The sequence below is a fragment of the Eschrichtius robustus genome, chromosome 3, assembly GCF_028021215.1.
Source record: "Eschrichtius robustus isolate mEscRob2 chromosome 3, mEscRob2.pri, whole genome shotgun sequence".
Lineage (NCBI taxonomy): Eukaryota > Metazoa > Chordata > Mammalia > Artiodactyla > Eschrichtiidae > Eschrichtius > Eschrichtius robustus.
Genome location: NC_090826.1, coordinates 94,467,135 through 94,494,335, shown reverse-complemented (window position 1 = coordinate 94,494,335; position 27,201 = coordinate 94,467,135). Strand labels below are relative to the sequence as shown.

The 27,201-nt window shown below is 36.4% G+C and overlaps 1 protein-coding gene across 2 annotated transcripts in view; it reads right to left on the bottom strand.

The window, feature by feature from the left end:
* The window catches only part of NTNG1 (netrin G1), a 318,816-nt gene extending 292,287 nt beyond the window's left edge, over nucleotides 1–26,529 (bottom strand). For both annotated transcript variants that reach the window (XM_068538092.1, XM_068538091.1), the window contains exon 1: nucleotides 26,284–26,529. In XM_068538092.1, the coding sequence (XP_068394193.1) occupies nucleotides 26,284–26,529 (246 nt within the window). The remainder of the gene's footprint in view (nucleotides 1–26,283) is intronic.
* Nucleotides 26,530–27,201: the final 672 nt, after the last annotated feature.

The following is a 27,201-nucleotide window of genomic DNA, read 5'->3' as shown; positions in this document are numbered from 1 at the left end:
TGTCTACATTGTAAATGGTAATGTAAATAAAAGTATAGCTGACAGAAAGTGGAAGAGGGGAAGAAAAAGCAAAAGCAATGAAGGTCTCATCTTACTATGTGGAAGGGTTGAAAGATATTATCAACAGTGTCTCTAGTCCCACCCAGCTTCAGAGGGTACATTGCGGTTCTGAGAGTTGACTGAGAGTTGACTGACCAATAATATATTATTTTTTAAAGGATACCATATATGATTACAAATGATCACCTCAATGTCAAAAAATGGAAAGAAGGGAGGGAAAATGGCAAATTACATAACTGAGCTACAACCCCAACTTCAAAACAGAAAGCCAACAGATGTTGCCTAAAATTGCTAAGTCAAATAAACAGGAGTATAACTATATCTAGCGTTTTGGAGAAAACTGCTAGAAGTAAACCAGAGACTGTAGGGAGAAGTAGAGCAGGAGACTTGCTTTTCATCACTCTTCTGTGCTCTTTAATTTGTTAACATGTACACTAGTACTTTGTTAAAAATGAAACAAAAAGACAGGGATAAGGGTGATAAAAAGGTCTGAATATGAGGGTAAAAAGTCATTGGAAGTTTGGGGGCATGGGAGTGACATAATAAAAGCAAGGCTTAGAACCATTAAAATGGCAGCTATCATGAATAGAGGAGAGACTGTGGAAGAAAACTTAAGAAACTGCCTTACACAAGAGGTTCTCAACTGGGGCAACTTTGCCCCCAGGGACATTCGGCAATGTCTGGAGATACTTTTGTTTGTCACAACTGGAGGTGTGTGCTACTGGCATCTAGTAAGTAGAGGCCAGGCGTGCCGCTCAACATCCTATAATGTACAGAATAGCCACCTACAATAAGGAACTACCTGGCCCAAAACGTCACTTGTGCTGAGGCTGAGGAACTCTGCCTTAGACTATGTACATTTGTTCAAATGAGAGGTAAAAAGGCACCAAACAAGGCAAATGGCAATAAGGACTGAATGAAAGAACCAGTTAGGAGGAAATGGCAGCATTTTCGGTAACCTGGATGTGGTAAATGAAAATCAGAAACCTTTCCAAATATAGACTGTGAAAAAAGTATTCTCTGTTTATCCATTTTAGTGAATGCAGCATTGTATTTAACCTGCAAATTTTCAATACACCTCAATTCAGATAAGATCCTTAAGCCTTACAATAAGAGCATATATAGTTCATTCCCGTCAGCTAATGCACATAATGATGATGTTAAGATTTGTACTTTGCTAATCAAATGAGTATGGATCTCCCTCAATTTACAATGAGGTTATGTCCTGATAAATCCATTGTAAGTTGAAAATGTCGTAAGTTGAAAATGCATTTAACACACCTAACCTACCGAACACCAGAGCTTAGCCTAGCCTACCTTAAATGTGCTCGGAGCACTTAACATTAGCCTACACTTGGGCAAAATTATCTAACGCAAAGCCTATTTTATAATCAAGTGTTGAATATTTCATATAATTTATCGAATACTGTACAGAATGTGAAACACAGAATGGCTGTGTGGATACTGGGTGGTTATAGTGTATTGGTTGTTTACCCTTGTGATCCCGTGGCTGACTGGGAGCTGCAGCTTGCTGCCTCTGCCCAGCATCACGAGAGAGTATCCTACCTCACATCACGAGCTGGGAAAAGATAAAAATTCAAAATCTGAAGTACGGTTTCTACTGAGTACGTATTGCTTTTGCACCATTGTAAAGTCGAAAAATTGTTAAGTCGTTAAATCATAACCACCTTAAGTATAGGCAATCTTTGCATTCCTTAGTTGAGGATCCACACAGCTGTGTTATTTATAAGGGCTAATTCAGTGAAATTCTTTCTTCAAAGAATCTTGGATTCAGATACTTAGGGTAAAAGTATGCTTTTCATGTCTATGGAAATGCATAGTGATTTTTCCTTCAATTTCAGAAAGAAATAATGTATGCATCATATTTTTTTCCAATACCTCCCGTATCAAGAGTTGTTGATAGCAGTTATGTAGGAAAAAAAAGGGCATCCACAGGGAATGGGCAACCACTTAACTTTTGATAAATCAAGCTCCCCTACCATTGTGTTTCTCTATAAACCATTAGTTTCTTTGCAACAAGACTTTATTTTACGATCAAAAGCTACACTTTTCCTACCCAACAGAAAGTTCCTTGAGGGTAGGAAACTTGTCTTACTCAACTTCCTTCCCCTCTAAGTGTCCAGCCTTGAAAACAGTGGGCCCTCAATAAGTAGCTATTGATTTGTCCTGGATTGCTGAATTTAATTTCAAACACCCCCCAGCAAGAATCTGTACTTGTCAACACTAAAATTACTTATGATCACATGCAGAGACATAACCAACTGACAAATTTATGAATCTTTACAAAACTGGCCTTAGAAATACTTGTGGTTCTCACCATGCATAGGGTAAATGAGTTTGGAATTTGCATGCCAAGTTGAAATATGGTGCCCTAAAGAATTTCTATGATTGACCTCATTCAAGCAAATTTACTCATTGTCCCCCAACACACCGCAATTATTAGAGACTAGCCTTTTGTTTCAACTTATGTAATAGCTTTTCATAGAAGACATCTGTCTTATAACCTGCCTAACTTTCTTAGGGGGAAAAAAAAAACAGAAAGCAAAGGGAAAAACAGTACCTCAGTGACATTAATTATACCAGCATGTTTTCCAGTGTTTTGGAAGAAGGATTATGAGCATTGATTGCCATTGAAATGAGACCTGAAGGATATATTACAGTCCTGGAAACCCCACTTAACGTTCTTATTGCTCTAAGAAATCTAGTAATATCCTGATGGCTACCTAGGGTAAGAATCAATTTCTCCTATTAAGTTGCCCAAGGCAGTAGTCTGCTGTGTGCTGATGCCAGGATGCCTCTGCAGGTTGTTGAATTCTAAAATGCCTCTTGCTTCCTGACATAGAAGTTGAGCAGCATATAACACACCAGTAGGTAAAGGTCCTTCAAATCCCAGGATAGACTTGCAAAGAAACCTCACATTCTGATTGCACTATTGTTGCACTTCATTCATCCCAGTAAACTGCTTTTTCTTGAATTTGGCGTTCTTAGGAAGCATCCTAGAAGAGCCAGTGTGCTGAGGTTTGCTAGGCAATTACAGCTTACTTCTGAAAATCAGAAAGCACTACCTGAATTTGAAGCTAGTATTATAATTGCTCTTAAATACTTAAAGATATTCCGGCACTCACACATTCATCAACCATATATTAATCAAATAAATATTTATGTTGCAAAAATCATAGTAAGTCAGCATTTTAAATTTCATTCATTCATTCATTCACTCATTCAGCCAACCACTATTTATTAAGTATCTGTTATGTAACAGGGATGGTACTAAATTTTGGGAATATGGTTGAATTATCCTCGCCCTTGAAGAATTTATAGGTTAATATTTAGTTCTCAATTCTGCACTTGAATCAAAATTACCTGGGCACTTTAAAAAATTCTGTGAACTTCATCTTCAAAGGTAGGTCCCAAACATGGGCATTTCTTAAAAACACCCCAGGAAGTTATAATGTAGATAGAGAATGAGATCCTTGCTCTATTAGATGAACTGCACAAGCAAACAGGAGATCATAGTACAGTGTAGTAAATGCTATCACAGGCATAAACAGGATGTTACTGGAGCACTTTGGGAGGTCATAAAAATCAGACTTTCAGGGAGGGTGGGAGATGGTTAGGGAAAGCTTTATTAATAAAAATAGACTTATAGCTTCTACAGGAGAACTAAAAGCCTTCTAAAAATGGTCAGAGAAGAAGGAGAGGGACAAGAAAGCAAAGAATTAAAAAAAAAATAGCAAGAAGACATGCATAGTTTAGCACAGTAAACTAATGGACAAGCACCCAGCCAAAAATGCTAGATTCCATAGTGGAAATTCAGCTCAGACACCAGCATTGTGTCCCTGGACAAATTACTGAACTCCTTTGATTCTTTTTTATCATCTATACATTGGGGATAATGATTGATACCTCATAGGGTTATTGTGAAGAACAGAAATAAAATGTGTCATGAAATAATAAATGCCATTATTAAATATAGATGATTCAAACCCAGATACTACTCAAGTACTGTTTTGGTGATTTGACTAAAATTATAGTTTCTGTTTGTTCAAAAGACTAAAATCTCAATATTAAATACAAACAATCCTGACATATCTTTCTGCAGTGGGATATAGTACATATTACTTTTTATGCCACATTAATCCTGAACAGGACTCAATTTTCCTCTTCCAATTTAGTATTGACTAGTATAATGCATTGATTAATCAAGATCAGAAAATTCTGAAGGAATTAGAATGGAACTTAAATTATCTACAGAAATGGAACTCTAAAACTCAAATCTTTCTTCCAGGACTAACTGGGAATAAACATTCAATGTGGCACTGAAGCCTTTTCTTCATGAAATCTTTTGAGGTTTAAGATTTGCTTACCTCTCTCAGAATGGTGGACAAGAATAAAGGGTTACAATTTTTTTTCTCACCGTTTTTCACTGCTCTAAATATGAACTTCTTCAACACCTCACACTGCTTTCATTAGATGGGTATGATCTTCCTTAAGATCCAGAGAGCTGTAAAACCTTCAGTATCAGGTGTGCTGGGGCATTATTGAAGGGTGCTAGGTTTAGTATATAATTTTCTGGGCAAAGCTAAGTGTTGTGGATCATATTTTGTTGTCAAAGAAGCTTTGGCTCACTTCTCGGCCTCCTTGCCCCAAGCAAAAAAATGTACCAGCTTACTCAATTTATCTATTACTGAAAAATAGGAACACCAATCCCTTTCAACCAGGGCTTTGAAATTGGTATTTCTAAAGGATCACAAGTCTTTCTGTACCACAGACTAGACTGTATCCAACCCTAGAAATAAAAACAAGAGCATAAAGGGGAAAAGGAATAAAGCAGAAAATGAAAGAGACTTCTAGAATAGAGAATTAGGAAGAGGTTTTAAGGTGCACTGAAAAAAATTCATCCAGGCTGGGTATATCTCAATAAATCTTTGAAGCACTGCTGCTTGATTCTTTGACAAATATCACATAATGGCTTGGAAGTAAAGTATAATTTCAGTTCCTACTACAGAGCCATTATGATGTTCTTTGGGGACCAGTTAATTTATTATGGAGCTTTCCTGTACCAATCTCATACCAATCTGGAAACAGAAAAGTCCTCTGTTCAGAATGAGGTGATTTCTCTAAAAAGGCAGCAGTTCTCAAGAGTCAAGTTCACAGCACACAGATTGCAGAAGGATACTACCAAATTCTCTACCATAGAGTTTGCCTAGAAAAATTATTTTCACACGCTATAAACATCCAACCAAGTACCCATCGCTTTTTAAAATGGTAGGTGTTTGTATTTTTCAAGTATAAATTAGTGAATTTACATTTATGAGAGTCCCTAGTGCAAGGACATGGGACAAGCAGTTTACAATTTAAGACAAACCCTTAATCAGTTTGATTCCACAAAAATTCCATTTCCTTTCAAGACAACTTCTAAAAGCATAGCCAATATTGTACATTCCAAGAACGCCTTAACCAAAGAGTGTTCACTTTTCTTTCCTAGTGACAGCATAGTTAAGACGATTTCAAGTCTTGGATTCTGGAGTTCTGACTTCATACATTACGGCATACAGGTTAAATATCAGGAATCTAAAACCAGACTGCCAAGATTTTTGCTAGTTGTGTGACTTTGGGTAATTATATAACTTTTCTGTGCCCCACCTTCCTCATTTGAAAAAAGGGGCCATAAGAGTAGCTAATTATTAGAGCTGTTGTGAGTTAACAGATTTAAAAGTTCTTACAACAGTGCCTGACCCATAGTAGGTGCTCAATAGAAGATAGTTGTTAATATATTATTATAGGGTCTCCAAAATTTCCCTTGGCAGAGTACAGGTTTTGGAATTAGGGATGGATCCCACCTCAGTCCTTCATTAGCTTTGTCATGATAGGCAAAGTTATTTGACATCTCTGAGTCTCAGTGTGCTCAAGTGTAAAACAAGGACAGTAATACCTACCTCATACTGTTGTCTGAGGATTAAACAAGCAAGGAGCAAGATGCTTGTCTTACAGTCAGGGTTATCTGAATAGCACACAGCAACTAAAGCAAATAAATAATGCTGTGCGTTTTCAGAGGGTAGATGGGCAGTTATGTTTATGAGGCATGGGGAAATGGAATTTAGAATGGTAAATGCAGCAGGTGTTTAGTGACTTATGCTAGGATAACAGTAGTCACAGAGCCCCATGGGGGCTTGGCACAAGACAGCCAGGAAGCCTCTGAGCCAATGCTGGGACACACAGAGGCAGACCAGTGCAAGCTGCTGAGACCAAAACAAACCCAGTGTCTTTGAGTCAGCCAGACACCTGGAGGGAGGAAAAATCTTAATCTCAAGTCTTCAATCTCCTTTCAGTGCCTTCTGCCAATGGCTTTGAGAAGAGGGTAAAAGGCCAAGGAGAGGAGAAAAGCTGTTTGCTGGAAGATGGACGGAACCTAAGTCCAAAACTCAGAACTGGTACAGAATGGATAGAGAAAATTAGGAAGTCTTATAGCTAAACATATACACAATTAAAAAATGAAAAAAAAAAACTTAAAATTTTACTGAGCATTTTTAAACATCAAAAACTCAGCCATTAATATTTTTAAATATTAAAGAGAGCACAGAGGGTGCTATTGATTTGAAATACAGAAAATGTCATGCTGAAAAAGGTATCTGGTTTGGAACTGAGAAAATAAGACCAGTCAATCTCATTTTATCACAAACTAAGGGCTAGATTTCAACACTATTAAATTTTGTCTTATTAAATTATGGGTTGGGACACTAAATATTTGTATGGTGCTACAAGTAATAATGGCTCCATTATTAATATCCTATTCTTACTGAAGAGTTCCAAGAAGAGGAAAGAGAATTGTGAGCCTAAATATACCCCCTAATGTGAAAAATCATTACCTAAATTTGATTTGGGGGTCAGCAATGGTAACTTGATCAATTATAATGTGTTTTCTAAACCTGACCTATAATAGCTGCTTTTAAAAGAAAGCATAAATGATACCAAATGATACATCCAGTTAATTCATTTCCAACTTGTTTTGATGATCAGCATCAATTAATTATGTTTAGTTTTGTATCTGGTTATTAACCTTAATGATACTATACCTGCCATTTAAATAATTGCTTTTTTACCAGTATCAGCAGTAACAATAATTTTTGCTTATAATTAGTTGATTTGTCATTCATTATGACTGCTAATTATAATTATCCTATTAAATCATCATCCACAAGATGATCATAAGGATAAACAAATATTGCCTGGGTACCGAAATTTGTCACACATTAGAATTTTGAAGCATGACATAGACATGGCCCAAGAAAAAAATAATTTTTTTTAATATTTTTATTGGAGTATAATTGCTCTACAATGGTGTGTTAGTTTTCTGCTTTATAACAAAGTGAATCAGCCATACATATACATATATCCCCATATCTCCTCCCTCTTGCATCTCCCCCCCACCCCATCCCACCCCTCTAGGTGGTCACAAAGCACCGAGCTGATCTCCCTGTGCTATGTGGCTGCTTCCCACTAGCTATCTATTTTACATTTGGTAGTGTATATATGTCCATACCACTCTCTTACTTCGTCCCAGCTTACCCTTCCCCCTCCCCGTGTCCTCAAGTCCATTCTCTACATCTGCATCTTTATTCCTGTCTTGCCCCTAGGTTCTTCAGAACATTTTTTTTTTCTTAGATTCCATATATATGTGTTAGCATATCGTATTTGTTTTTCTCTGACTTACTTCACTCTGTATGACAGACTTTAGGTCCACCCACCTCACTACAAATAACTCAATTTCGTTTCTTTTTATGGCTGAGTAATATTCCATTGTATATATGTGCCACATCTTCTTTATCCATTCTTCTGTTGATGGACACTTAGGTTGCTTCCATGTCCTGGCTATTGTAAATAGTGCTGCAGTGAACATTGTGGTACATGACTCTTTTTGAATTATGGTTAAGAAATAATTTATTTATCTTCCTTAGGTTCTAATATCCTTTCAATTTCACTTCCTTTAGGTCTTAAAGTATATACTTATGTAAGAAACCTAAATAGCTAAATACTCTGAAAATGGTTTTCTTAGTATTTCTAAAGAGCCAATGTGATGATGTGTCAACTCACTAGGCAATGGCCACCAACTATTCAAACACTAATCTAGGAGTTGCTGTGAAGGTATTTTATAGATGTAATTAAAGTCCATAATGAGTTGACTTTAAGTAAGAGAGATTATCCTAGATAATCTGGGTGGGGCAGATTCAATCAGTTGAAAGGCCTTAAGAGCAAAGCCAAGGTTTCTCTGAAGAAGAAATTCTGTCTTTGGACATCAGCTTCAGAACATGCCTGAGAGTTCTTGCACGCCCTTCCTGACAGACTGCCTTATGATTTTTAACTTGCCTAGGCCAATAATTGCATAAGCCAATTCCTTGCTGCAATGCATTTCTTAATACGTATCTCCTACAAGTTCTGCTTCTCTGGTTGAACTCTGATACAGCAGGCTGGTGCAAGGTGTCCTGGCTGTTGTATTAGAGAGAAGAAAAAGCAGAAGGTACTCCTTGCCCTAAAATACATACCTCACCATTTCAAACTGCATTGTAAGATAGCCATTCACTTCTTTGTGAGATCCTATTAATAATGCAGACATTTCTAGAAGGAGTAACAGCATAAATTATTCCTACTAAGGCCTTTGCCATTAGAGGTCCCCTACTCCCTCCTGATGCACTGAGAGGATGCTACCCGCAAGGAGAGCTATAAGGACCAGGCGAGGAGTAGGCAGTAAATGGAATGTTGCTAACTCGGAGCTTGGCCAAGGGCTAGTCCTATCAGAACTAGTAAGTCTCCATCTAAACATCCTTGAATCCCTGCTCAAGTACAAGCTTGCTTCTCCCAGGTGGCCAAGATCTTATAGAAATGCACACCTCATAGACTTTCATTATCAAAAGAACATGCGCACTGTGTATCACAAAGCTCCAAAATACTCTCACCACTCTTTATAAAATCTATATACTCAAGAGACCAGTTTGATACACAGACTACAGACTCAAATAATACATGTGTAGATTAAACTGTTTGAAATGGATAGTTTTATTTTCACTATATGCACCCAAATCTGTGGGTACAGGTTTGGTTGGAAAAGAAGGCTAGCCTGCATAAGGAGGACTTTGTGATGGCTTTGGGAAATTTCAGTCTGTCAAGAATATGGTGCACATATGAAATTAGTGACCAATTTGATCAATTTTTTAGAATGTCATGAGATCACACACGCGCACACACACACACACACAATAGCCAGTGATTTCAAGGTATTTCTGGAGATTTTGTTGCTAGGTGGTTTCTATGAGTTGCCCCTCCATGGTCAAGAGACTGACAGACCTGTCCCAACTTTGGAGGATTGAGCCAAATAGGAGAGAGATCAAAGAAACTGCTACAGATATGAAAAAAAGTACACAATGTGCTTGTTCTTATGTTCCTCCAGGATGCAATTCAAAAGAGGATTATTTTAAAACAGATTTACTACTGGGCTTATTTTGTTGACCTTGGTAAACATTACCTCAAAGTCGTTCCACTTGTATTTTCCTTAAGGGAGCAGAGATGCTCATGAACCGGTATAGACAGAATCACATGTCAAGTTAAAGTAAAGATATTGCAACTTTCTACAGAGAGAAAGATTTTAAACTGTCCATAATAATAATAAAAAAAAACCCAGGATTTGCATAATCAGAAAAATACTATCCTGGATGTAGTGTCTTATTTCATAGATCAATAACCACTTATAAACATGAATGTAGAGCTTCCTGAAATTATTTATATTATAATACAATCTAGTGCTGAGGTCCTTTATTCCTTGACATTACTCTAAAGTGGAAATGAGAACCTAATCTATGGTTTTCTATGATGATTGTGGATTTCCATTAAAGAAAATAAAGAAAGAAGAAGCCTTATAAACGTGTGATAATCCAACATCTACCACTTATTATTATGACTGAGAGCAAGTCATTCAACCTTTTTAAAATCTCAGCTTCCCCATTTGTAAAATGGGGTTTTTCACCTATACATTATTATAACATGACTCAAGATGTATGAAACTATTTTTAAGTTATTTTTATACAAATATGAATTATTAGTATAATAAAGTTGGGATTTGAACTTTAGACTCCTTAGGAATTTTAACATTGATCATAATTAATTATATATAATTTATACTATACAGCCTACCTATTTAGTAAAGTGGGAAAATGCAATATTGATGTTCTGCCATTTATGGATAGACTCTTTAGAATAAAGTTCTTCTTGGTGATCATGCATAAATTCATGCCACTCTAAGGATGGCAGTAGGCAGGCTCATGGAGTTATGAAGATCTGTTCTGGAACACTGAAGAGCAGATAAAATAAAAGGGCATTCAAGCAGTTTTATAAACATTTTTTAATGGAAATCAATGGTAAAACCAATAATCCAGTGTGCCAGTGAAAATGTCATATAGTCTCAAATCAGTATTTTGGGAGAAGGAAACTGAGGTTTGGGCTAGGATTATGGAAGACACTCTGAGTATCTAAGCTATGGACATAAGCCAGGTTAAGTTGCTTGTATTTGAATTCTATGTTCATTGTGATCTTTCTGTTCAAAATTACTTGGTTAGGCTTCAATAAATATGTATTGAATTGAATCCCTATATGCTCTGTTAAGTACCTAAGATTTGTGACCACTGAGCTTGCAAATAAATATGTAATAAGAACTACAGCACCTTTGTGTAGCACTTTCCCCTATTTTATACTTTGTCTTTTATAAAGTACCTTTACCTACATGATTGTGTTTAATGATTGATAGACTAGAGAGTAGGAGATTATGCCAAGTATAAAAAACATTACAGTATCATGTACTGGGAAACATAAGGACAGCTGAACAGATTTATTCATGGATGGCACAATCATAACATTTATTACTGTTGAGACAGAGCCACAAAAGGAAATTAGTTTAAAAGGAAAGCTAAAGACAAGGCTTTGCTTGTTTCCTTAAGCTGGAATGTCCTTCTCTTTCTTCTTCCATATCAGACCAGTTTACTCTTCCCTCAAAGCTCAGCTCAAAGACCATCTCATCTCCTTTATGAAGCTATCCGTCTGTGTTCCCATAGCTCTTTATATATAGCTCTAGCATAGCATTTATTTTCTTCTTCTTTGTAAATAGTTGTTTACTTTGTAAGGCTGCTTAAAGGCAAAAGCTAGCCTATCATTGTTATCTCCCATTATGCCCCACACAGGGCACTGCAGAGCAAGGAATTCCATTAACACTCAGAGTATTGAACTAACTAACTGGAAAGAACACCACTATGTTAAAGAACTAAATACTCCCACAAGATATCCCCGAGGGTCACCTTCTGCCAGATTATGCACGAGGTTACTTAGATACCATAAATAATGGCAAAGACAGTGAAAACAAGAATTGAAGTGGCAGAAAAGATAATTGAGGGACAGTAACAAAAAAGTAAAAGTGGAGAGAGCAGAGATGTAGGAAAGCAGACTGCTAGGACTCTTCATTCCACCGCTATATATTAAGGGCCCACTGTGTATCAGGCATTAAACTAATTGCTGGGGATATAAGGGAGAACAAGGTTCCTTCCCTCCCTGTCTTCAAGGAGCTTCCAATCCAGTGTGGAGGGAGACAAGTAACCAATAATTACAAGATGAAGTGTTAAAATGTATTGGTAAGGATAACTACCTAGTATAACTGGGCAGTTGCATGTCTAAGAAATCTTGTTGTCAAATTGCCTTTAAAAATAGTTTCAATGAGGAAAAGGGGTTAGGGGTTAGATTTCTAGTCTTGTGATAACAAAGACAGATTCCATCTTGGCTACTATAAATAATGCTGCAATGAACAATGTTTTGTCTTGTTGATCAGGACTGTGATGGAGATACACTGGATGCTTTTGAGGAAGGGGATAACATGATGATACAGCAGTCAGAAAAGTTGATTTAGGACCTGGCATTTCCATTTCCCATACTAAAATTTCTCTCTTTCACTTCTAGGCCTCCATGACAGCCAACACATTGAGCCCATTCCAATATTTTATTAATAAAATAAGTTTTATTTATCTTCTCACAGTTATTTATTTTAACATTTTTTTGTTTTTATAAGGAGTTACTAAGCTGCTGCTAGGCATGTCTAGTGCAGTTGTTAAAACATTGATCCATTATAATCTCAGTGTAAATGCCATTGCATCCATGAATAATTATTTTAATACTGTGTTATTCAGAATACATTTCATTTACTTCAAAACTACAGTTGTGAAATTATTTTGACTTTAAATACCTGGCTTGGAGCCAGAACCTCACAGTTAGTTATTAGATGCCATTAGTAACATTAGGAAAAGCCAGGCAATTCACAAAAAGGAAAACTAAAGGGAAAATATTCAGAAGATGCTCTCAAAGCAGGAAATGAGAATCAGAATGACTTCAACTTTTTACCAATGGAAATGATAATCACAATGATAAAGATGATTAACATTTATTGAGCGCTTCCTATGTGACGGGAGCCGTGTTAAGTACATCTTTATCCTACTGTTGCTCAGAACAAAGAAGTGAAATAACTTGATTAAGTTGGAACTTGACCAAAGAACTGAAATTACTTGATTAAGTTAGAACTTGAACCATGAGAACTGTTTGAATCCAAATAAAATATCTCTAACGGCATGCACTTTCCGAAGTTACAGAACTCCACTTCGGAATACCTGGTTCTAAATGTCCAAGACCCCTGCACCTGAAACTAACAAAATATTGTACATCAACTACACTTCAACAAATATTAATTAACTAATTAATTAATTTTAAGTAATTAAAAAATTCCCAAGACCCAATGATCCTGGAAACCTCCTATCTAGAAAGGGCAACTGGCCTTTTCTTAGTAGTATGAAGCTACTCCTTTACTGTTGTTACTCCTAAAACAATCCCAATTTGCAACAAACAAACAAATGAACAAAATGTGTACTGATCTACCTACACTGTCAGCCTAAATGGAAACTTCCTGGCTGTGGTTTTAATTGGAAATGGAACCCTTCCCGTGTTGTCCAAATTTATTACTGTTACACATCACCCTCAGTTTTTCATCTAGGAAACAAGCCATTCCGGTGATGGATGAGGCAATATTTATATATCATCTGCAAAGTAAGCAAGGAGACTTCCAGTTTAAAAGCACTATAAGGCTATTGTTACAGTCCAGTAATGAAGACAGTGATTTGGGGGGGAAAAAATTACATACAGCTAAATATTAAAAATCATTTTTTAAACTGTGATTTTTGTATAAGTTGTACAGATCAGAGTATACGTTTCAATTTAGGTGGAAGATGCCACTCTTAAAATTTGTTGCCTTCTGTATAAAAATCTAGTCAAAGAAGTTAGCTTATAGTTTGGCTCAATATTTATTTCTATAAATTTTGTTTCTTCCTATTGATCCATAATTATGAATATTTATTAGTGATGCTCATACAATATCCAACTGATTTACCATTAATTTTTTAAAAGATGAGAGATTAAGAGTCATGGTACACAGAGTTCTATTAAAAATCCTGAGTGAATTATGGTGGCGACAATAGATCATTAAATCGAACTGTGAGTGTCCTGACGTCTAAGGCGATAAGAGAAACATGATTTCTTAAACTTTTTTTCAATACACAATAAGAGGAAGCATATCAGTAAACAAGACAAAACAAAACTTAGAGAGGAGAATCCTTATAAACTGTTGGTAGGAATGTAAAGGGTGCAACTATATTTGATGAAAATGCCATACTTTATAAACCAACAGATTGGCTACTGGGTGTATATCTTGGGAAAAACAAAACTCTTGTTCATATGCATCAAGATATGGGTACAAAAATTTTTTACTGTTGAGTGGCTTGTAATTATAGAAAACTAAAAAAAAAAGAACTTCCTAAATTACCACTAATGAAGAATGTATTTATACAATGGAATATATATTTTTTATATGGATGAACAAGATCATACAGATCAAATGGATAATTTACAAAAACATTGTTGAATAAAAAAGCAAGTTACAGAATAGATTCTTCAGGATGGTAACATTTAAAAAGTCCCAAATCAAAACTATATATTGTTTATGAACATACAAGCTTGGTATAAAAAATATTAAAAGGTAGACTAGAAGGAAACATAGCAAATTTATGACACTGGTTCCCTCTGGGAGAGGGAGGCAAGAAATGGGTCAGGCCATGGAGACAAAGATGATTTCAACTTAGTAATGTTTCTTTTTTATAAAGCTTAACAAAAACAATATGCTACCACCGTTAATTTTAAGTGGTAGTGGTACATGTATTTGTTATATTGTTTATGTACTTTAAATATTTTTTAAAAAACTGAAAAAAATTTTTGTAATACCCTCAAGATCAAGGACCTCCAAAGCAGCCTATATATCCCAAAGACCATGTATGTATTACAGCTATAATCTTTGATATGAATATTATGATCAAATTAACATATCTGCTTTTAGCACTTCATTTGTTCATTCAACAAATATTTATTGACCCCTACTATAGGCAGGTACAAGACAACGTTCTTGCTCTTTGGTGCTTGTATTGGGGAGGAGAAAAGAGATATAAATAAAGGAGTAGTATATAACGTAATAAATATCAGGCAGTTATAACTGATATTCAGTCAGAAGGTACCCAGTAAAGTGTAACCATTGACATCTCTTCTGATTGGTCAGTGTTGGTGCTGCCCCAGTTGTTAATTAGTTTGAACATCACTCCATAATAAATTCAGTGAAGAAAAACTAAGCAGGCTCAGGATAAATGGATAAAGGGTGTGGAGGAGATGTGATTTTAGATAAGGTGGTCAGATGAGAAAGGTTTTTAAGCAGAGACCTAACAAAAGGCAGTAATGAGCTCTGGGAAGATATTGAGAACATGGGTCCAAACAAGGCAAGAATAAACTACGTTTAATGAAGAACATCAAGCAGGCAGGTAGAGAGGACTGAGCAAGGTGGGAGTGATCCGAGCAGAGATCAGAGAGGTATTCAGGGACCAGATTACACAGGAGCTTTCAGGCAGTGGTAATGGTTTAGATTTAATTCTCAGTGGGACACAAAAAATATGAGAGGAAATTAAACAAGGAAAAGATCTGACAGATTTTTAAAATTTTATGTATGTATATTTACATAATATAATTACACTGTCTATATATATAATATATTTACACTATAATATTCACACATTATAAAGTTTTATATTATAATATTATAAAACTTATGTGAATTTGATAATAGGGCAAATGTGGGAAGCAAGGAGACCAGTTAGGAGATACTGCAGGAGTGCAACCTAGAGATATAGCTGGTAGTTAGCAGTGGAGACGATGAAAAGTGGTCTGATTTGGGATATATTTTGAAGGTTTAGCTAACAGAATTGGTTGATATGTGTGTTGAGAGACATAAAGGAGTTAAGGAGGATTCCTAGATTTTTCGTCTTGAGCAACTAGATAAATATAAGCTGCCATTTATAGATATGGGAAAGACCAGAGTCAGAATAGATTTGGGAAGAAGAAATCAAGAGTTCTATAATAAACATGTGAAGTTTAAAATGCCTACTAGACATCCAAGTAGAGACAGCATGGAGGCAGTTGGCTATATGATAACAGTTGTTATTGATAGTGTAAAAAAAAAAAAAATCAAAAGTATCACGCTAACTACTTTTCTCAACACTTCACCCACAAGAATATGATTTTGTTAACTAGCCAACAGTTGCTGACTTATTATTCTGGTTTTAGATGGTGAATACAATATGTACTCCGCTCTCTATGATTTTTAACAGCTTACTTCCATTTACATGAACACGTTAATGGAAATGAAAGCAGGAATGGAAACAAACACAGTTGATTGGTTCTCTTATCCCCGAATGAAGACACTCATCACATAACTTGCATTTCCAACATTCCATACACTCTGTTTAGAGAATCCAATTTTCTGAGGTTATCTTAGATAAAAGGCTTTTTAGATAACAAAATCATAGTATTGTAGCTCAAAATCCAAATAATAAATGTGATTTTAAAAAGGTTTTTGTGATGGTTTTATTCCACAGGCTACACATAAAATTAGAGGGTAATTTATAGTATAGTGTAAAAGTAGGACATGTCTGTCAGATTGCCTGGATTTATCCTATTCCCGCTACTTAGTTGGAAAAGTTACTTAACCTACTGCTTTAATTACTTCACCCATTAAATAAAGATAATGATAAGATTGAGGTTTACATGAACTAACAAAGGCCAAGTGTTTAGTACAGTGCATGACACCAGGAAAGTTCTCAATAAATGACATTATTTGTAGAAATATTCCACAAGTTCAATTCAACAAGTGTGCATTAAGCAATATTATGTGCTTTACACTGTGCTAGGCACTGTTAAAGTGACCCTGGTGATGGCTAAATACAACATTATCCTGAGCCAGACAGTAGACACGTTAGTGACAATGCTTCCTAACACCACATGTAAGATTAGTTTTTCTAAATTTTGAAACCAAAATCCATGTGGCATGGTCCAGGCATCACAACCAACCTCAGAGTGGCCACCAGCTCATTTTCTTTGTCATGCACACAACCTCTTCTGCAATTTGTACTGACCACATATATTGGATTCTCCTCTCCCTTGAGAGAGGGTTGCTTGGAAGTGTATTTGATATCTTCATTTTATCATTTCCAAGAAGGAAAGAGAGCAACAGAAAACAAACAAAAAGTTATATGTAATGGTGAAAAAGCATTGTTCAGACATGACTTGATGATAATGTCAGCTGCTGGACCTCTCAAAGGACATCAACCCTCTGGAACAAAAGGGCTATTTCTTTGTGCTAAAACAGCATCCAGCTCAATACATCATTTAATATTTTAGAAGTCAGTTCCAAAGTAGGTCAAAAATTGAAAACCAATTTTGGTTTCTTCCTCAGCTCGCGTCTTTAATTTTCATGGAACTGATACTATGAGAATCTATCTATTCCCAGAAAGATGAGAAGAAACTTACAACCTGCCAATCTCAGTAAGTTCTTTTCCAGTATGATGCTGTGTGAAACAACTTTCATCCTTTCCCCCTTTTGTAAGCAAGAAAATTCTGAAATCTAAAAATGGCACATGAAAAGCTAGTCTGCCCATTGGTCTGGTGAATTAAAACCAAAGCAGATTTCACACCAGCCACTTTATACAAGGAATATGTTTCAGTATGCAACTTCTCCCAAAAGACTGATTCTAAGTGAAAAGGAACACTTTACTGAGGGTAAATGACAACTTCTCAAAGTTTTTATATTAGAAACAAAAGACTTGAGGGGGCACTCAGATGAATATTTCCTAGCCCTGAGATGACAGCCCCCATGCCACCAAAACCCAGTGCAAGATTACGTAAAATTTCCACAAAATGAAGGGTGTGGAAAAGTCTCTGAAACAAGACCTATTCCTCTGGAAGAAAGGATACTCATTTTTGAACTTGATCAACTGACAAACAATGGTGTCTGTTTAAAAGGCCCAAATATATATCTTTTAACTTAACTGTTGGCTTCAGTAGAAAAGTTAAAAAAGGGGCAAAAAGTACAGAGGAGTAAAACTACTACAGTTAGGAATAAGAAAATTTAAATGGCCAAGAAACATATTTAAAAACTCAATTTTTTCAATAAGCAAATAAATACATCTTTAAAAATGAAATGTCATTTTCCCCTTCCAATATGTTTGTATATCAATGCCAAATTTTAAAAATTATTATCTTAGCAGAAAAGGTGGTGGGAATAAGGATAATTTCATCAATATCCTTTTTGGTAAACTATGTAATTTATCTGCTAAGGCCTTATATCAGAAGAAAATTTAAGAATATAATGTCCAGGGGCTTCCCTGGTGGCACAGAGGTTAAGAATCTGCCTGCCAATGCAGGGGACAAGGGTTCGAGCCCTGGTTTGGGAAGATCCCACATGCCAAGGAGCAACTAAGCCCGTGTGCCACAACTACTGAGCCTGCGCTCTAGAGCCCGTGAGCCGCAACTACTGAAGCCCGCGCGCCTAGAGCCCATGCTCCACAACAAGAGAAGCCACTGCAGTGAGAAGCCCGCGCACCGCAACTAAGAGTAGCTCCAGCTCGCCGCAGCTAGAGAAAGCCCACGCGCAGCAACAAGCCCCGGCTCGCCGCAACTAGAGAAAGCCCGCGCGCAGCAACAAGGACCCAATGCGGCAATCAATCAATCAATCAATCAATCAATTTTTTAAAAAAGAATATAATGCCCAGTATTGATGAGGATCTAGCTACTAGGGCATTTCATAAAACGCTAGAGGAAGTATAGATAAACTATCTTTCTGATGGACAGTTTAACACCAGTTAAGAGCCTTAAAGTATAAAAACCAAACAACCTAAATGTCTATAAATAGAAGATTGATCAAAGAAATATCCATAGGGTAGAATACTACAAAGCAGTATATCTCAAAAATATAATGTTAAATTTAAAAGAAAGAAGCTATATAATAATGTGTACACTATTTTTCCATTTATGCAAGGTTCAAAAACAATGCTCCTTATAATTTGTACACAACCATCAATATGTAATTTTCAATTATTTGTTAAAGAAGAAAAAGGAATATAAAGGAAAAAAAATATCAGAGGGCATAGCACATATAAAAGGGTAAGGACTGTTCTGCAAAGCTTTTATTTTTGTTGTGTGTGTGTGGATAAGTGTGTGTTTACTGTGTTCCAATATAAAATGTATTTCTCACTGTGGATCAACTTAAAGCAAGTTTTAAAGCCACAGGTATAGTCTACAAGGTGTAATTTGCTCATCTTCAGCTTGTTGCTCCCAAAGAGGTCTCCTGACTTTGCTCTCTACCATGTGGCAGAAGCTGTCTTCCTTCTACCTCCAGAAGCTCTCCCAAGTCCAGACAAAAGAGAACAAGGCCCACTGAGAGGGGGCCTGCTTAAGTCCTACATCTTGGTTTAAGCCCAACACCTTTTTCCCCAAGATTCACACAGAGAATGCCCCTTCCATTCAGTAGGATTCCACCCTTGAGAGCAAAAGAATACAGCCCAACCCTTTAGCCTCAACTAAAGTCAATATGATGAGCTCACCATCCTAAAAACATGTGCATTTAATATGGGAGGTTTGGAATATGGGAGAAGAAGGGTAGGTTTAACAAAGAAAACTATACTGATACATGTTCATCAAAGCATTATAACCAATAGAAAAAAAATGAAATGAAAATAACACCAAGTAATCAAGGTAGGAGCATAATTAAATAAAATATTATATATCCATATAATAGGATATTTATAGCTATCAAATCATATTCTCTAAGCACATATAAATGACCTAAGTAAATGATAAAGCTATAGTAGTAAATGAAAAAAGATGAAAAATTATATCTGATGATTCTATGATTCCAATTTTGTAAAACAAAATGTATATTATATTGGGTTGGCCAAAAAGAACAAACTTTTTGGCCAGCCAAATATTTAGGGAGAGAGACTTTTAAGAAATATGACAAAATGATTTCAATGTTGAGTGTTAGGTTTTTCATCTTTTCCAAATTTTTTACTTGGAAAAATATTTTTTAAAAGATTCAATTAGAAATGGAAAAAAGAATCCTTCATACATACTTTCAGTGTTGAAACTCAGAGTAGATTTTTCTCTCCCACCTCTCGTTTGAGAACATCATTATAAGCTGCCCAAATGGATTAGCTAAATTTTTCTAGTTGTCTCTTAATTTACAGAGGGAAAAACCAGATACATGATAAAAGTCCTCGAGAAATAGAAAACATTCCAGAAAATCAAATACTATATTCAATCAACTGATCAATTAATCAGTTAAAAACATGTTATTATTTATTTGTTGCCTAGAAATATGATAAATGCTGTAAGGTAGGAAAGCAATATAACACATAGATTCTGTTGAGCTCCTACTCTGCATCAGAGAGTACAGGAGGCTGTCTCACATATTATCTCACTTAAAGGGTAGTGATCCAGACCAAGAGTCAGGATAAGGTAAACACATGAAACATATGTGTATGTGGGTACATAAATCAATAAGATGTAATGAAGTGCTAAATGGTACAGTATAGTAGAGTAGATAGATAGGCATATATTTTAATCACATAGTTAAAAGGTCAAGAGAATGATAAGAGCTGAAATTGGCAGGAAGTATACAGAGAAACTAACTCGACACAGACCTTGAAGGATGGGTGGAATTGGGGTAAGTGGAGACTATTCCAGGCAAGAGGAATGTCTTCTGCTTCTCCTGGTAGAGAAAAACATGAGACGAGGGACTTCTTGTGTGATGACACTAGTCATTAACGTCATCTGGATCAAGATGCCAGACTAAGACCCACGTACAGTTCCAGAGCTAAGCAGAACAAACCCCACCACCACCACCAAAAGTTTACAGAATATGCCTGAGAGACCCCAAAACAATCCAGAGAGACTATGGGTTTTTTAGGACACTAGTTCTCATATTTTCAAGTGATATTCCTCTAGAGCAGACAAGGCTACCTCTTGGGGAACTGAAGGAGGTAATTCAAAGTAGTCCACTACAAGGCAGTAATTATGTTGAAGTCTCATGTTTCACCTTTAAAATCTTGTATTTGTGCATTCAGTTAAATGCTCCTCCTAATCTTTGTGTAAAGTTGGAGCGCCAGGTATATGAGCCATGCTTATCTTATGCAGCATACTTCAGCATCTCCTAAGTTGAGAAATACATATATATACAGGTCTAACTCATCAGGTTCTATGAATTTTTGTTCCTCTTCCATCTTGCCAGATATAAGGTGTCAATCTACCATTAACCAGGCCACTAGGCTGTCATTTAAATGCTGTGGGTCCATCTGCTGCACCCAGCCTTTTTTCTTGTCTTCTTCAGACACAGTTTAACATCAGGCACTTGCCTACCAGACAATATTTTCCAAGTGGCTCTTTAATATGCAGCAAAATAATGTTTCACCTTTAAACCATGAGTGCTGGTCTTACCTCTACGTCCTCGTCCCCATCCTCTGTCTACACACCACTTCATATTAATTTTGCTTAGGACTCTTTTTTACTTCCTTTGCGGGCAGGGACCATATGTTATTTGAGTTTGATTCTCACCACCACCACCAGGTTTTGCACGTGCTATATGTTCTGTTCACTTCACACTGCATACAGTAGTCTATAGTAATATTTGTGCATTAGCTCAACAGAGACAAGGGTACTCGTGCACACAAAGAACACTGTCTGGGAACAATGAATGACATGAGGTGGTTTTAAGTTTGGTTAGCCCCACCATAATATTTAGCAGCTCCCTCTCAAGGCCTCCTGCATAAACCATGCATGCTATGCCAATGCAGCCTCGACCCAAATCCAGTCGTCCCCTTCCAATGAGACTGCTAGTCTTAAATCCCTTGGAAATGCCATTGGGTCCTGATGGGAAGTAATGGGAAATAAGGTTGTAAACACTCAGATTTAAAAACCAGGTAGAGTTCTTTAGACTTGATGTAATAGATAATAAGGAGCTACTGTTTGCTCCTTAACAAGGGAATACTTGATATAGTGACATATGAGAAAGATTGATCTCTGTGGAACTTAATTCACTGCAAACATAAATTAAACTTTTCTAAGAAGTAAGTCTAAATAATGAACTAAATAACAATGAAGTGTTAATAATGAAGGAACTGAAGATTTTTAAAAATTCCATTCTGGCATAATTAAGGGATAAATCAATTCAAATGAAAGATGTCACTGTTATTAAAACTTCATTCATTTATTAAATTATGTTTCACGTGAACAGAGTGCAGGATTATTTGATTATTATGTAAATCAATGTCATTTCCAGTTTTTGGAAAATTGATATTAATGCCTTGACATTGAAAACGTAACTAAATTTATCAAATTAACTTCTCAAAAGCCACCTGATAGCCACCAGATCGCAACCTGAGCCGATGCCAAATCAGAAATGTAAGTTATAGATAGCCCTGAGACTATGCGTCACCACTCATTCATACCACTGGGTTCCTTTAAAATTATAAAACATGAAGGCTTTGTACAACTTTTGTAAATTCCATTTGAACATAATGAAATATGCTCTATCCACAATGCTTACAGTAATTAAAAATGTTTTTCTTAATAGGAGTCTATCTGGAAATAGCACAATATGGAATGATCACTAATAGACCTGCTATGGTGCTTGAATAAATGCCTATCAAGAGCACAGGCACACATTAGTACATTTCCTAAAGAAAATCCATTTTCATTTCAAATTCTGACATTTTATTTAGAAAAATTATACCCTTTCTTTTAATTATCTCAGTAAACATAACTAGGGTATTGTTAACTACACCTCAGAGTGCTTTATTTTCTCCATTTTTTAGTAATATGAGTCTACACGTAATTAAAGGCGTGCTGCATTAATTATGCCAAAGGTCTCCACGGGAAGCATTTAATGTCCACCTCAGAATATTATGGCAAAATTACATGCACAGAAGACTTTTTAATAATCTTTGTTTCCTAATTTAGATTTGATTGGCTCTGAAATCCATAGGTGCACTCCAGGGCTCACATTTCTACCGACATCAGCACTTCTGTGCCATAAATTGTACAAACGCCCATGACTTCTTCTGTCTGTAGGCTTCTTTTGAAAGCTTTTTGTTTAACTTATCCAGAAAATTAGCTGCAGGCTGGAGATAATTGCAGATAATTTTGCCATTTTTAAGCCACTGTGGTGTTGCGTGGAGATATGACAGCTAAGTTTGTCTAAACACAAAGAACAAGTCATAACTTTGTGTTGTCACTTCAGCTTTACACACAGGCTCAGATCATCCTATTTGCTCTTTATGCAAATTGAAACAAATTCTAGTCACTAGATGGTCTGTGTTTTCTGACAAAGCTGTGCTACCTGAAGCTTTTACGTGGCTGAAGGAAGGACATGATCTATACTAACATGTTATGTCAGCCTAAAAAAAAATGCTTAACCCTCTTCTACCCTTCAGATCCTTCCCCCTTAACAAAAACAGAGTTCTTTTAGCCATCGACAACTTACAAGGAATATATCAGATTAAACTAAAAAGAAAATGTATGGCCTCAATATACAAAATTCATGCATATATATGTATATGTGTATATCTATATCTATTTCTATTCCCCTATTTCACTATCATAAGTAGAAATGGCAGAACCTCCCATAAAACTAATGTTTAAAATGCTGGTACTATTACTATACAAAAATTTAAAATCACTAGATATTAAAGAGTTATTAAGTAGGCTATCCAGGTTAATAAACAGAGATCTGCTGTTAAATGGAATCATGTGGTCCTTTTTCCCTAAAATTTCACTCTAAAGTAAATGTAGCATTCATGGATGGTCACTGGCATATAATGACGGAGGCAATGCAAAAAGCAGCAATACAAACTCTCAGTGCATTGCCGATGAACTTCAACTTTATATAAGATAAATTGGCTATGGGAATTATAGGGTATTTCTCTGACCAAATGTCCCCTCGGTGCTCAGAACTGCTGTAGTCACAGCTAATAAGGGTGTCACTAGCTGAGCAGGTGATTACTGAAACCATTTTGCAGCAAACATTTACATATCAGGGCTAAGCAGTGATTGTGCTTATGTGGCAGCTGCCCTGATGTAATAGGCCATAACGACTCCGCGGGAGCAGGTATGGATGCGTGTGTCAAGGAGGGGAGAATGTGAAAGTCATAACACAAATGACTTGATGGATTCCCATTAGACCTCGGGCTAAGGAGCACCTAAACAGGTCTGATATGACAGCATCCTTTACAGCCTTGTGTCAGGAAACCTTACACTAAAGAGTTTTATGGAAAATACAAAACTGCAGAGAGGAAATGCTGCTATATTAGGTCACTATCTTTGACTTGGTATATAATATGCATACAAATAGTCTCAAACTATGTATTTAAAGTATAGATTATTAAACCTGTTATGCCAATCAAATGTATATTAAGGAGTCCAAATTAAGCATTGATAGGTAACATCTCACAAACCTCACACTCTCCCATGGAAAACGATTCTGTCCAATGACAAACTTAAACCCACCAAGACTTCTGAATACCTGTATCACAGTAAAATGTAGCCTTTTAAAACACAGTCCTGTGGAGTTTCACATAAACATGTAAAGTACACATATTACTGCACTTGAGAAAGCTGAGGGATATCGTTTTCACTTTTTTCTCTTTTGGTCTCTAACATCACTTAGCCAGTAAACTGGTAGGAATTGGCTTGTTTAAGGACCTTAGACCATGTCACTGTAAAAGTTAGGCATGAGAAGTTCTATAATGCACCCTTTCCCACTCAGGATGGGAGAAAGAGGCATGCTAAAGACCCCAAGTAAACCCTTCAACATGACGGACAGAAGCAGTGCTGAGCAAGCGTTCTCTTGCCAGAGGCTGACACCAGGGAAGCTGCACATTCAAATCACATGTTGAACACATCATACAGGGCCTATGCAAGTACAAACAGCACTGTGAAAAAGGATCTTTGCTATTTTACTTAGATCTGTAAATTATTAAACAATTCCAGAAGAGGCATATTGCTACAAGTGCATGCACACCAATATATAGAGTTAGAGTGTTCTTAATAATACGAAGATTTGGCCCAGAACTCATCCTCTGCTAAGGAGTTCTGGGCCAAACCTGTCACCTGAACAGCAATTTCACCCCAGATTTGCAATGAGATCTTAAATTTGACCTTTTATGAGAGATTATTAAAAACCTTATATAAAGCCAAAAAATGTCCCTGTTCTTTTACAGATTTATTATAGTTTTCCTAACGTGTTTGAATAAACTCCTCTTCTGGAAGTCTCTGGTTTCTAAAAGGCAACTTCTTTGCAAAGCACATACCTGCTACCCAGAGAGACGGTCCTCTCTTTGAAATATTTAGTCTTTCAGAGCACGTTAGTCATAGTGACACCTAACAGCCAAGCTCTTTTTCTCACTCTCCGCAAAATCAGGTTTAGACTATAATTCAAACCAGTCCCCAAAGGCACTTCTGAAAAATGGCAAGCCCTTAGCTTTTAGGTGAAAGCACTGTTTAGTGCTCAGAACTGTTTCCTATCACAAAACCTCTTCTACAGTGTTAGGTCTAAGATGATCTTATGCTAATTGAACTCACTAGGGACTGTGAACAGGTGCTACTTTGATTAATAGTTTTACTATCCGGAAAATGCCAGGCCAAGTTCAAGATAATAAAGTCAGGTAAGGATACTATTAAAATCTGCCATACGATTACATCTGTTACGTGGTGAAAAATGGGACCACAACAGTTCCTGTATCAAATAAAGACCACCTATAATAAAAGACAACAACAACATAAACCAAATGAACACACTGTCTGAATTCTTTAGCACATTGATTTACATCATTTCAATCACCAAACTCTTTACGAATACCTTATGGGTATATTTTCAGCAACATCTCTAGTGAAAATTCCATTTGTCACTCCTATATTACCTTTTCACATCCCATTTACCTTTCCACTCAGAAAAAGACTTATATATACTATGAAAACAACGAATTATCTAACTTTGCTTATCAAAAGGAGAGTATTTGAATTTGTATGCTCCATATCATTACTTTTTCAATAAACATGTTTTCCATATTCCAAACTTTTCTATGGAAAACCACAACCCTTGTAAACAAGAGGCTGCATAAGTTGACAAATAAGACTCTTCTGGAAAAGCTTCTCATGAGGCTTTAGCCCCTGTCTCCTCTTCTGCTTCCCTTCTCACTGGTCTCCTAACCCAGGATTTCCAAACCATAGCAGTTTCCTGATGAGGAAAACCAGGACATCTACTCTAGCCTTGAACTATGGAACATGGGACTAGCCTTAATTTAAATATGTATGTGAAGAAACCTTTGTGTTTTTAAAGTTGGTTTACCAATGGGTTTTATTCTTATGATATCACATATAGCCTAATCATATTCCCAATCTCCAAGCTGAAATTTAAACTTCAGTGGACTTTTTTTTTTTATAATTTATATTCAGTACACTTGTCTCAGTGAAACCTTTGGTTTGCAGGAAGGTAAGTTCCAGTGCATCGATCACACTGTGCAAACTGTAATTCCAGGTGGTGCAGGCCTCCACTGAGAATGAAGCTAGCCTGTTTAGCACAGATCTGCCACTTGCAGATTCAGCTTATTACCTGAGTTGAGTCTTTACACTTAACACATTTGTGTGCATATACAACATGCCCACACTTAACATGAAATATTCTATTCAAAAAGGTTGTCTCACCATTGCGCAGAACGTCTCAGGAGGGTCTCCACAGGTAATGTCCGGAGGATCCAGTTTCACTTTCAGATATTTTGTCATGTCTGTGGATTCCGGCTGACAGGCCATATAATCCCAAACTTTCCCTTCTTCTGTGTAAATCTGAGTCTTACACACATCATAATGTCCCCACACCAAAGGGTAGGGCTGCATCACTGAGGACACTGTAACCCAAAGGGCATGAATTGACAGGAATCTTGACAAATACATCTCTAAATTCTTGGCAATCTTCGTGGTAACAAAAGCCGGGTTTGCTTATCTGTGGTCTCTATTTCACATATACATGTACGTCTATACGTAGGTAGGTTTGTATCTTTAACAAAAAAAAAAAAAAAAAAAAAAGAAGATGAGACTTCAAAGTAGATTCCAAAACTAAAAGTGAAGGATTCGGATATTGCACGTGTTCAGGTATATTGAGGACTTTGGTGGAAACCTAGCATACTTGTGCATTAGGCATTAGCAACAACTTGCAGCTTTTTCATTGTCTTAGAACGTATCTATTAGACTTGGGTCTAGTTTGGTTTTTGTAAAAGATGTTCAGCAGCAGATAATGATTTAGCAAAATGATGGCTCTCCTATTGTACATCCAATAACCCTGGGTGATCCTAGATGCTCACGGCTCATAAGGGTTGCTCAGGCGCACTGAGGTATCAGTATCTGAAGCAAAAGGATGAGTGTCTATAGCTCGGTGTCTGCTTCCCATCAATCATTCTTTTCTTCTGGCACCAACACCCTTTTAGAAACAATAAAAATAAGAGTTATTGTCCCACAATCAATGCATTACAAAATGTATGATATGTTGGCATTTGGGAGGTTTGATGCAATATGAAGCAAATTGGTGTAATATGGACAACCTTTACTTTGCTAGAATGAGCAAACCAC